General features: G+C 40.0%; 2 protein-coding genes across 4 annotated transcripts in view; one reads left to right on the top strand and one right to left on the bottom strand.

Moving 5' to 3' along the window:
* The first annotated feature begins 1,394 nt into the window (after nucleotides 1-1,394).
* Nucleotides 1,395-8,144, top strand: trappc14 (trafficking protein particle complex subunit 14). Of its 3 annotated transcripts, XM_019877485.1 has the most exons (11): nucleotides 1,407-2,047; nucleotides 2,359-2,442; nucleotides 2,993-3,122; nucleotides 3,547-3,633; nucleotides 3,710-3,830; nucleotides 3,922-4,069; nucleotides 4,959-5,020; nucleotides 5,084-5,256; nucleotides 5,332-5,474; nucleotides 6,310-6,461; nucleotides 7,035-8,144. In XM_019877485.1, exons 1-11 carry the CDS (start codon nucleotides 1,667-1,669, stop codon nucleotides 7,162-7,164), a joined length of 1,611 nt encoding a protein of 536 aa, XP_019733044.1. In that variant the 5' UTR covers nucleotides 1,407-1,666; the 3' UTR covers nucleotides 7,165-8,144. The 3 variants fall into 3 exon arrangements, with proteins under 3 accessions (XP_019733045.1, XP_019733043.1, XP_019733044.1); XM_019877486.1 differs by lacking the exon at nucleotides 7,035-8,144 and having other exon boundaries at nucleotides 1,395-2,047; nucleotides 5,355-5,474; nucleotides 6,310-6,410; XM_019877484.1 differs by having other exon boundaries at nucleotides 1,401-2,047; nucleotides 5,084-5,474.
* Nucleotides 8,145-8,254: 110 nt separating this feature from the next.
* zanl (zonadhesin, like) overlaps nucleotides 8,255-12,706 on the bottom strand; it is a 47,699-nt gene continuing 43,247 nt past the window's right edge. The window contains exons 81-87 of the mRNA XM_019877440.1: nucleotides 12,408-12,610; nucleotides 11,725-11,860; nucleotides 11,105-11,242; nucleotides 10,618-10,714; nucleotides 9,775-9,819; nucleotides 9,582-9,625; nucleotides 8,255-8,402 (exon numbers count right to left, since the gene is read on the bottom strand). Coding sequence (XP_019732999.1) covers nucleotides 8,347-8,402; nucleotides 9,582-9,625; nucleotides 9,775-9,819; nucleotides 10,618-10,714; nucleotides 11,105-11,242; nucleotides 11,725-11,860; nucleotides 12,408-12,610 — 719 coding nt within the window. The 3' untranslated portion in view covers nucleotides 8,255-8,346. The remainder of the gene's footprint in view (nucleotides 8,403-9,581; nucleotides 9,626-9,774; nucleotides 9,820-10,617; nucleotides 10,715-11,104; nucleotides 11,243-11,724; nucleotides 11,861-12,407; nucleotides 12,611-12,706) is intronic.

The raw sequence follows: 12,706 nt of genomic DNA on the forward strand, positions 1-12,706 counted from the left end.
GGAAACAATATTACGAGACAAAATTCACCACATGCAAATATTTTAATTTGGGAATATATTGCAGCTTTCTCCCCAAAATGGTCAACTTTTTCCGAGTAATTTTTGGACTCTTTTCGTCCTGGTGCAGGCCAGGCCAATACTTTTGTTGGACGAAAATGGTTCCGCTGTATTCCCGTTACTGTCACCTTGGTGTATTTATACATGTTTGAAAAGGTACTTGGAGTATTATTTTGAAAGGTACTTTGTGGAATGAAGTATTTCATGTGTTGCACAACAATGGCTGCAAGACTGTAGCACCCGTGAAGCAAGGCGAACAACTGGAACATTTACATCCTTTGTGGGATTATTTGAAGAAACTTGATGCTTTTATTTGGGAAATTGTGACAACAATAAGGCAGATGAAGCATTTTGTTCAATTGCCCACTAAATTCATTTTTAGGAATCCTATCCAGAGATGTATACCAAATTTCCTCAAATAGCGGCCGCCTGGTTTTTAAACGCCGTGCCTCAATTCATGCCACGAACAAATAATCAGCCTCTTTAATTATTTATGAAAGTAGACATATTTTATTGTTGAGTATTTATTTATACAGTCTGATGTTAAATATTCTAAAATGCTTTGGTACGAATGAAGGCCTTCTCTCCAATAAGCACCCAGTACTCTGCACTAAATAAACATCTGTGGCCACTGTTTGAGGAATTCTTTGCCAGCAGAGAAGCCAGATCATGTGATGCTTGTCTTTTCTCTCTCTCCGTCTCTCTGTCTCTCTCTCTCTCTCTCTCTCTCTCTGTCTCAACCTCTCTCTTTTTTTTGTACCTCCGCATGGTTTGCCGGACCCAACAATGCGTCCATTGATAATTTGTCACCGGACTCTGAATATTCAAGTTGACAATAACTTCAGTGTTTAAGTCCATGAAATAAAAAGTCACACAGACAGACGCCAGAGATCGGAGTTTGCTTTTTCTGTGCTACGTGGACATATCGCTCCAAAAAGTAACAATAAGGAACCAACAAAAGTGATTTTTAGTTTGGTTAATGTGTACAGGTTTTGACAATATACCGGTAGTAGTAGTTCTTATTTTTATTATACCTTGATCACAGTAAATGGGCAACGTTTCAAGGAAAAAAAATATATATATACACACACACACACACATATATTACATGAGACATATGAAGTAACACAAATGTTATAAGAAAAAAAACGTAATATGAAGAGTAAAATGTAAAATGCTAATGCTTAAACAATATTTTAAAATTTAGGTCCTTGTTTTTTGTCCAATTGTTACTCTATGACCAACACCTAATTTGTGCAATATTGTATTTGTAAAAAAAAGTATATATATCTTCCGTTTTATTTTTATGATCTACAGTGGTATAACCAGCGTCGAGCAATCAGCTCGTCTACTCTCGTCGATCGATTACTTTGGTCTCGTACAAACTTCAGCCGCTCCAAAGCCGTATCGATTAACCACTCTGCTGTTTTTTTTATCTACAAATTACCATCAAATGCGAACTCGCTGTGGACTTTTTGCTTTGTTTCTATGCAGCGCGACATTTTCGGGACGCACGTCTTGGTCGTGTGTCCGCCTTTGACAACGTCCTCATTCCCTTGTTTGTTTACATGGCAACATATGGTTGGTGAGCGCAACTTTTTCGCTGGCCATGGAGTCGCTGTTTGAACACACTGTGTATTTTCCCGCCGCGGGGGAAGCGGCGGACCCGGTGGACTGCGAGGCTCTTGAGCAGAGAACGCACTTTTACCTCGGGGAGACTGTCCATTTTCTTGTAGTGCTGCGTAAAGGTCGTTTGTTAAAGGCAAAGCCAATGGGAGACTTGTTCGCTGTGGCGACCGTTGGTGCTCAGCTCGGCGACAGTCGGCTAGACTTGAATAACAGCGTAGAAGAAGAAACAGAAGCGGAGGAGGACCAGGCTGACATTTCTTATGAGGACCACCGAAGAAGTGCCAACGCAAACCGGAAGTTCATAGAGTGCTGCCCGATTCTGAACCACAACAATGGACGTCATAGGATGGAACCGGTCAAGGTAACTCCCCCCCACCCCAAAAGTTCTATTTTCTTCCATTTGGTGGCACCCTTGAACGATAGAACTTAGAAAATGTAACTACTGTAAGTAAAGTAGTATTTGTGTTGACTGTGTACCTTTATGGGGCGTGGCCTACCTGTGAGTCTTTGCTCATAGCTGCTCCTTGCAAGTGTTCTCAGTTGCCTGTTCCTCCCATTTGATAAACAGTGAAAGTGCGCTGGTCACTGTGGCTCTCCTTGCTCACATGCTAAGGCATTATGGTACAGCACTTAAATTCAAGGATGACATCTTGTGCCATGCTTGTCCTGCAGTCGACTCAGTTGTCAGAAGAACAGATTTCCTTCCGTCTTACAGTTACTCTCGACAAGCTCCCGGTCAACACACTCCAAGCCAAGGTCAGTATTTTCCAATTCCCATCTATTAATGAATTATTTTTTGGAAGTAAACATCTTTTCATTTATGATCAATAGGATGTAAATTGAAGTCACAATATTATGAGGAAAAATGTCGTAAAGGTATGAGTAAACACCAAATTTACCAAAATTACCAGAAATGATACATATTATCAGAAAATCGTTTTTCGTTTGTTTGTTTTTTTTTTTTTTTAGAACAAAAACATATTGGGAGTAAGTGAGAGTGGATGAAGGTTGCACTGTTTCAAGACTATACAGTACAAATGCACAGTAAATGAGGAACAAACTGAATTCTTGAGAAATCATATTTGATATAATGAGCAAAATGTGTTTTTGGACAAGGAACGAAATATTTGAAGAAAAAAGTTGCGAACATTAATATGTTAACAATACAAGAACACAGTTGGAATGTGATGGGGATTAAGTTGTAATCTTGCTGCTCAACTCCAATAAAATTTTTTGGACGAATTTTATGCACGGCCACTATTTCGAGACACTGGGCGTATCTTTTTGTCTGCTGTGCTTTGACCAGATTGTGGTGAGCGTGTGGGAGCGGGATGAAGACCAGGTGGAGGTGAGGGAACATGGCTACCTTGGTCTCCTGCAGCTTTGCTCGCCCGCACGCACTTTCCGAGAGGACCTCAACAAATTCAAGGCACAGGGTATTGCTACACCCAACTATATCGACCTCCCATCATTCGGTTGTGCTGTCAGAAAGTACCAAATTTCACCTAATTGTAAAATAAGAGTAGCATACAAAATGCATTTTAAATGTAGAGGATCATTTAAGTACAATATACACCGCAGTTCAGTTATGTACAGGAAATATAAATGATAATCAACACCATGCAGCTAGCATGTACGCAATCATGAATCCATGTTACATAAACGGTGTACTCAGCGTTGAGTTATTCCATCGCAAAGCACATTCAAATGAGGCTCGTCAACAGTATGAGCTATCAGATACTGACATGACATCACAAATGGGCAAACAAATTTGTGCACTAGGGCTTTACACGAATACTATTAAGAAGTAATTTGTAACTTCTGACCTGTGGCCTCCTCCTCTTCCTCGTCCTCCTCCAGTCAGCGCCACTTTGAATGTTCTGCCGCCCCCCAGTGTCGGGTGTCAGCAGCTGACCGTCTCTGGAAAACACCTCACGTTCCTTAAAGGTCAGGCGCGTTCCCAAACCGCGCGTCGCATCATGTGGCTCCCGGCTTTGACGGCCACGCCCCCTCTCGCCATCAGTGCTGAATGGCGCCTCTCAGGAGGAGCTTTGCATCACAGATGTGAGGATCCTTCCCAACTACAACTTGTCCTACCTTCCCATGATGCCGGACGGTTCTGTTCTGATCGTAGACAATGTCTGGTAAGTGCATCTCGTCTCCGTATTGAAGCAAATAGAAATGTTCAAAACGTGTTTTTTTTTTCTGTATCTGACGTTTCTGTCGCTACCGAAGCCACCAATCAGCTGAGGTGACCATGGCGTCGTTTTACCGCGTGGACAGCGAATGGTCACGTCTTCCGAGCACACTGGGCACCCTGGAGGAGCACAACTTCCTGTTCCGGCTACAGCTCCAGGACACAGACGACCACCACTCCAGTGAAGTGAGAGGCTGAAGCGCCAGCGGCACTACTACTATGATCCTTACCGTGTACAGCCGGCAGCCGCTATGTGGCGTCATTTTATGGTCACCGGTTTTCCACATAGAGATAAGCGGAAGCCAAGAAGACAGTGTGTCAAAGACAGATTGTCCAAAGTTTGGGGTTGTTTCATACTCCAAAAAATAGTTCCAACAAATTATAATCCCTTACAGGTGGACAAAGAAAGACGCAGCCATCGCTACACTTTTAATCACTTTAGAGTAAACACCTAATAAGCATATTAATTCACAAGCCGCAGACGGCCACAACTGACGCGCTGAGTAACTCAACACGTAAACTGGCTCACAGTTTAGCCAGTGAACAGCCAGCATATGCTGCGATTTCACTAGCTGGCATCCATATCATTCACAAAGCCTGGCCCCGGCTTTTAAAGCTACGGATGACAATGAGAATGCCAAAAATGAAAATAAATAGGAAGGAATTAGAATGAAAGACGACATCCTGTCTTCACCCTTCGTTACAAACAACTGTGGATTTATTGCATCCTAAAACAGTTTGACAGATTTTTGAGCACCATGTACCACATCAAATCGGTTTTGAGGTCATTAAAAACAATTAGAATTAATATCTATGGTGCACCAGATTTTTTAGGTGCACTCTTGTAAGGCACACTGTTGATTTTTGAGAAAATGAAAGGATTTAAAGTGCGACTAATAATTTGAGAAAAAGAAATGTGGTCACATATATATTTTGGGTCGGTATTATGCATAAAGCTTTGAGTCCAACTTTTGAATGTTTCAGTTCATGTTACTTTTTGCTCACGTTGCTGTTCTCTCACAGGGAGCCGAAGAGCAAAATTCACAACACGTGTCTGAGTATATTTTGTGCGTAGGGTTTGGAAGTCCCACTGGTTGCTGTGTTACAATGGCGTACGTCAACACTCCCGCACGCGAGGTGAGCGCATCATTATCAAGCGCTGCTCGCGACACGGCTGACGTTCCTTCATTTTCACCCCAGGCACATCGTCACTTTTTACTCACTGCCCAGCATCCGCTTGAATCGTCCTCGGCTGGTGATGACCGCTTCCTGCCCCAACGCCGTCAGGCCTCGTGAGAGCTTCCCGGTCAAGTACACCCTGGTCAACAACCTGCGCGACGTCCTGTCCGTCCGGCTGCACTGGAATTTTCAGGGTGAGTTTTCTCAAAATGTCGCTTCATCTCGTAACGGCCGGGATCTGGCTTCCATTCTGTCATCCGCTTGTCCAGCTAATGCAGTAAGAGGCCACCAGGACGGCGAGGTGACAGCGGTGGTGTGCCAGTCTCCCTTCAGAAACCTGGGACGTTGCAGGAAGGGCTCCAGCGTGTCTTTTACCGTCGCCTTCCAGATCCTTGGAACGGGACTTTTTGAGGTACGGTGCCAGCATAGCACAACGTTTGCATTGTCAGCTGTTTCATCCTTTTTTTTATTTTGTAGTCGTACCTCATTTTGGACAGTCAAGTTTATTGTTATGTATTGTATAACTGAGTTTTTATATACAACATGTTTTGATTTTGAAATGCTTCTCAGAATTCAGCATGCTAATTCTAATAATTTTTTCCCCATTTTACAGCAGCCAAAAACGCTCATTTAAAAATAATTCTTCTTCTTTAGTGGACTTACTTTCTCAAATAATGACACTGCATCTTATAATAGCAACTCATTGCAAATTTCAAGCCATAATTTCATTGTGGACTCAAGTATATTTAAAAAATTATTGAAAATAAGGCTTTTTATTTTAAAATGTCCATACGTGATCATTTTTAACATAATTTCATACTTTGATTTCATTTTATAATATGGTCATTTTTATTCTTTATTTATATTAAACATTTAATGATATGAATAAAATATCTCATTTTATTTTTTACGGCCATAAAAGTGCCAATTGTGAACAACTGTCATACATTAATAATTCCATTTTATTTATTCAGATTTTTTTGTACAAGTGATGTTTTTCCAACATTGAATTTTACTTCTTGCATCATTTGTTGTACATGAATATAAATAATTGTACTATTTGAAGATTTTGTTTTTTTTAACATAAACCTAAAATATATATTTAATACATCAAGAATAATTATCTCTATCCAAAAAGCTTTGGAGTTAAAATCGGGACGTTATTCAATCTTGAGACTTAAGCTCAGTGAGCATAGCAAATTGTGAACTTTTTTTTTTTTACTTTTGCTGCATTCCCGACACTTCAGTTAAGCCAGCACATGAAAATGAAGCTTCAGTTCAAGGCGTCACCCGAGGAGCACCGGTCGCCCAAGCCGTGCACGCCACCCTCTTCCGGCAGTGTGGCACGATCCCTGAGCTTCTCCCACCAACTGCCGCCTTCCAAACCCCAACATGTCAGGTACAGAAGTGCGCGCAAAGATGCTAACACGACTTAGCAGCTAACCTTTTTAAATGGCAAATTTTTTCATCATGCGAAAATGTGCTATCACACCAGTTTTGTTTATATAGCCGTAGAACAGAAAATTCTGTGGGCCTTGCAAATCAGTCAAAATTCAGTAAAATGTGAGGGATTGAGGAGGTTGCTCCAGTGAAAAAGGGTGGTATTCAATGAGTTAACGGCGTGGTCGTTAGCGGCTACTGCCATTTAGAAGCTAACTTCAGTGACTAACGGGAAGGTTTTCAAGTCAAATATGTAGCATCTTTTTCAAAACAGGTGATGGCTCATTTAGCGTCGACCCAGTTAGCGGCCACTGCCAGATAGTGGCGAACACTAGTGGCTAATGTGAATCAGTAACACTCTACCTTCTGAAAACTAGTGATGAGTCGTTTAGGGCTAATCACTCTGGTAGTATGTTGTGAGTGACAACCAATTTTTTTTTTTTTTTTTTTTGAGAATATGATTTTGGAAAGTGTTTTATCTTACTGGTGACTTGCTAACTACCGCTAGATGCTAACGCATGCTGTTTTTCAGGACGGGCAGCATGATGGAGCGTCCATTCAGCAATTCCCTCTACATGAGTCCAGAGCAAAGTGTCAGTTCACTGGACCAGGTTGCTAAAAGACAATGTCAGGTGTTTGTGCTGGAGCACATCAGCAGCTAAAGATGCGCGATTTTCACTCAGGCAAGTGTTTCTGCTACACTGGTGGCCATTTGACTAAAAAAAAAAAAAAAAAATTCATCCATTTTCGATTGCGCTTGTCCTCATTGGGTTAAATTAGAAATGATAAACAACCTCCACCCTTGCGACAAGGGTCAATATTGTCTCATCCAAGGGTCAATATTGCTTGATTGGTTGCCAGAAATCTCAGGGCACATGCGGTATAGACAAACGACCATTCACAATCAATTGACGTCTGTGGACCATTGCAAGATGTTTTATGTGATAGAATGGGATATGTCAACCAAATTGAAGTCTTTACACTGGCTGTATTTGAATTACTATTTATTGGAGTTATTTTGCAAATATTTATTTTTGTTTGTTCTGCTCATTTCAATGCTTGAGACACTGAACTTAGCACATGCTTACAGACATATTTTTGTCATAATGTTCGAATTTTATTATCTTAATGTTTACATATTTCTGCTTCCAAAAATTTACAGGAAAATACTGACTTTTTTGCCTCATGGGATTTTATATTCTGGGTAAATTGCAACTATTTTTGTAAATTCTGTAAAATTTCCTCTTAAAAGTTGTGCTTTGTTTCAGGCAATATTCCGACTTTATTTTCATATTTGCAACATTGTCATTAATTCAGATTTGTTTTTCTCTTGAGACTATTTAAAAATTATAGCCTTAGCATATATTTATGCTAAGGCTATACATTCTCAAAATTATGACTTCACTGTCAGAAAGTTAGTGTTTTGGTTTGAACAGCTTGTCGTTAATGTACATTTCCAAATAATTTTGTTGTTCGTTTTACATATATTTTAAGAATCAACACGTGAACTTTTTTTCCTTCTGAAATGCATCTCAGCAAATTGTATAATAAAAGAAACCCAATCCTTATTGTTTTGACACATTTTCAAATCCCAGGCAAGTATTCCTTCATCTAAATAAAAAGTTCATGAAAGCACTTGATAAGAAACTTTTTTTGAGTGGGTATTTAATTCACAAAAACAAAACAGATTGTTTCCAGTTACATTGACTGCATAAGTTAACAAAATAACACAAAAGTGGAGTACACAAAAAATTGACCAAAATAACTCCTTTATATTTCATTTGTACTGAGGAATAAATTGTAAATCACGTCAGAACAGAAAAAGATGATTATTAAAAATAATATCACATATTTGTCATCTCGTTGGTTTTCTTTTCATCCATGTTCTCATAGGGGACACCTACAAAGAGAAATAAACAAAATATCCACATCTCTCTCTCTCTATGCATTTAAATGGTGATACAGTGGTGCCTCGACTGACGAACGTCTCTTCATACAAATTTTCAAGTGTTACGAAACGCCTTACAGGAAATTATTGCCTCTTGTTCCGAAAGAAATTTCAAGATACGAAAAGTAAAAATACAATCTATCCTGCTACTCGCAGCTCTGAGTTTTCTGAACGCAACATACTTATAGCTGCTCTGCCATTGGCTATTACCGAGCAACTTCCTGGCATCCCATTGGCTAAGAGGGACCTCTACCACATGTGTCTATGTGTGTAGATAGATAAATAGATAGCTATGTGTCTATGCAGCGTCCTCGTCATTCGCCCCTCGGACGATGAGGCATTCCGATAGTTTTACGTAAATGTGAATCACACATAAGTTTTCACCAGTCGGGCACTCGCTCACTATCCTGATGTTTGCCTTGGACATTTATGAAGGATTGTTAAAAGCCAACAAAAAGCAAACGTCCTTGGATCAGTTCTTTACAAAACGCCAGGCAAAAACCACTTCTGAGAGAGAACATGAACTAAAGAGGGCAAAAAAACGATGAGGATGTATTTCTTACACATTTTGATGCATTTTTTTGCTTTAGAAAATATTTATGTCTGAATTTTGGGGGGGGCATGGAACGGATTAGGGCATTTACATGGAAAACGTGTCCCTACTTACAACATTTTCTAGTTAAGAAATTTCTTCCAGAACCAATTCATTTCATAAGTACAGGTACCACTGTGTGTGTGTGTGTGTGTGTGTGTGTGTGTGTGTGTGTGTGTGTGTGTGTCTGTGGGTGTGTGTGTGTGTGTGTGTGTGTGTGTGTGTGTGTGTGTGTGTGTCTGTGTGTGTGTGTGTGTGTGTGTGTGTGTGTGTGTGTAGACCCTAATCAGAATGTGAGTATTAAACAAAGTTGACTTTTAGTTACAATAGAAATTACTTGATGTACCAGAATAATCCTAATTGTAAAATTAATGATTACATATGAATGTAATTGATTTTATGAGATAATTTTTTTTTTAATCAGAGATTAAATGCTAAAATTAGGCATTTTAAATTATGTCGTTTATTAAAAAAAAGGAAAAAAAAGAATGCAAGCCCTGTACTAATATCATAGACAGTAAAATATTGCTGCTACTTACTTCTTGATGACATTCGGAGCTCGTTGTCTTTCCTCTTGTTTTTCCTGTGAACACAATGGGAGTGATTTGCATTAGAACGGGACAGGTTGTCGATTTTCATCTTCAAATACTACTCAACAATCCAAGATCAATCAATAACTAGAGAAAGAGCGGGAATCTAAAGAATGGATTTTTCGCATCACAGTGCTCTCACCAGGTGTGAGACGATGGCAGCTTCTGAATTACATAAACGTCTGACCTGGAAATAAAAAACTTCATTACTTGGATTTAATGTGACAAATGTTGCCAGTTGGGCTCGTCCCATTAGGGGTCGCCGCCGCGAGTCACTCGCATGATTTGGATGGCATCATTTTATGCCGCATGCCCTTCCTCACACAACCCACCTATTTTGTTGGTCCGTTTCTCATTCAGTTTGAAATGAATTTCCCTTTTTAATTACTTACCCAATAAAATGCATGCCTGTAAGCACCTTGAAAGGAATCGATTTTAAATTATATTTACATAAGATTACAATACTGTCATGCATTTAAAATTTATCATCATTCAAACAGGTTTTTTTCAAATAAATTGAATGACGTATTCGCGTTATTATTTAGCCATTATGTCATGTATTTTCTCATAGAAAAGTGATTTGAGACTCAAAGTAATTGACACTAAAAGTAACAAATTATTTTAATTGGCAAAAGATTATATCGCGTTTGTCATTAAATAAAAATAAGTTTAGAAAGATGAATAAATTTGGTGTCTTACATGTTAAAGTTAAGACAATTCCAGTTTTATTTTACATATAACAATATAGGACAGAGCATGTTGATAATAACTTGATTGAATGAATATATATTAGAATTTAAAATTTAAAATTTTAATTGACATTATATTTTTCAACTCTCATTTTTTTCATTGGTAGAGAACCAAAGGAAACACATGCACACGCACAAACACACACACACACACACACACACACACACACACACACACACACACACACACACACACACACACACACACACACACATACGTATAAAACGTGACTTACTTCTTCACGTTTTTGCAAACACACACAACGGTGATCACGATGACGACGACGACGGCGACTGACACCAGCACGGCAATCAGGATGATCCAGCGAGTTTCTGCAAGGACATAGTTGGATATTTTTTTTACCACCCCCCCAAAAAATTGCAACGTACAAAAAGACAACAACTAGCATTCCTCTCTTTTCTTCTTGTCACAATAAAAAGAATATTCTTATCTTACACTTGCCGTAAAATGACATACTTTTATCCTGTAACTAATACGACTTTTCTCACGATACTCTCGCTTTATTCGACATTATTCTCAACTACAAGTAGTGCGTACGAAACTATTGTCAAAATCCTCATTGCAACAACACGATTCTTTTCAATGCGAATTCTGTCTCGCCAAAGGTATTCGTCTTAATATTATGATGGACCGTAATTCTCGTTCAGTTTTTTTTCTTTTGTCCACTTTCCATGTTGCGTCGTTCTTGAATTAGTTCTTACCAAGTCCCTCGTCGCCCGTGATCTGGTCCTCGCAGTTGAAGCCTTGGTAGCCTGGGGCGCATGTGCACGAGTAAGACGTGTTGTTGATGTCGTTACACGTTCCTCCATTCTGACAGGGGCTGCTGAGGCATGGACTCGCTGAAACACAATGCAGCGAGTAAGTGCAGGAAAAGTTTTTGGGAGTTCACTTTTTTGTTGACTTTTTTTAGGGTAAATATTTTGACATCAAATGGCGACAGACTGTAGCAGTTGCATTTTGAACTTTTTCTCCAAATTTTACAATTTTATTCATAGAACAGTGACTTTTGTTGTCCGAATGTTTTAATTTCTGCGAAAATTATTATATTCATAGTGGCATTGCAACTGGAGTTTTTAAATAAATGAAAGATATACCGGTATATATATATATATATTTTTTTTTTTTCCTTGTTCCTGGCATTCAAATTACAATACATTTTCATTATATAACCCAAATTTTATTCACCAAAATGCACAACCTTAATCTTGTAGAATACAGGCGGTCCTTGTGATCATATTCTGACTGATTTTGACAAAATCTTCTCACATTTTCTTCATATCGGGCTGCCTCTTATTCATTTTCTACATATGCACGCACTCACCCCTGTGACAGTCGCGTCTGAAGTCGTAAATGGCACAGACGTAGCCCTCCCGGCAGCTCTTGGCTTGGCACACGGCACCGGTGGTGGTGCATTCGCAGGCCTGGGCGCAGTCTTCGGTCACAAAGGTCTCCTTCAGCTGCACGGCGCCCATTGGAAGGGGGAGGGAAAAAAAACAAAAAACGCATTCTCGTCACATTCTTACATCATTGTTTACATCGTTACGTCATCATCCGTGTCGATTGAAAAAAAAAAAAAAACGTAACAAGCCCATTACAGTGGTACCTCGGATACGAGTGACCTAAGGCGCACCCGAGTCATGGTTTTATATTGCTCAAGACAGATGATACAAAAATACACAAAGGGCTATATTCTTTATCCTCCGTGAGGACCAACTACCTGGTAAAACGACTGAGGCTTAGTGAGCAATTGTATCTATCCATATGTCTGTATTATACTGCTGCCTGGTGGCCAAGGCTTGCATACCAGGAGCAGCACAATATTGATTGAACAGCAGCAAATAAATAAATAAAATCCTTCCAATGCGGAAAGAGGAGCCCGGTACAGAATTAATTCATCTCAATCTCAAGGCACCCGCCGATGTGTTTTCAAAAGTTGGTATTCCAAGTCAATCCAATATTACAAAAAGAAAATCCAGAAGAACGTGATCAGCGTGAAGTACTGACCGGGTAGTATCTGTTGAGGAAGCTGCAGCCGCACTGCGCGTACGGCACGCAGCCGCCCTCGCTCATGACGAAGCCGGGAGCGCACTGGCATCCCTCCACGCAGGAGGTGGCGTCGCACTCGGACGGTGCTGCCAGGTCGGCGCAGGAGGCCGGGCACGGAGACATGCACGATGTGTACGTGCTGTTGCCTCCACACGACAGCACTGACACACACACACACACACACACACACACACACACACACACACACACACACACACACACACACACACACACACACACACACACATAAAAACACC

This window comes from Hippocampus comes, unplaced genomic scaffold, assembly GCF_001891065.2.
Source record: "Hippocampus comes isolate QL1 unplaced genomic scaffold, H_comes_QL1_v1.1 scaffold143, whole genome shotgun sequence".
Taxonomy (NCBI): Eukaryota; Metazoa; Chordata; class Actinopteri; order Syngnathiformes; family Syngnathidae; genus Hippocampus; species Hippocampus comes.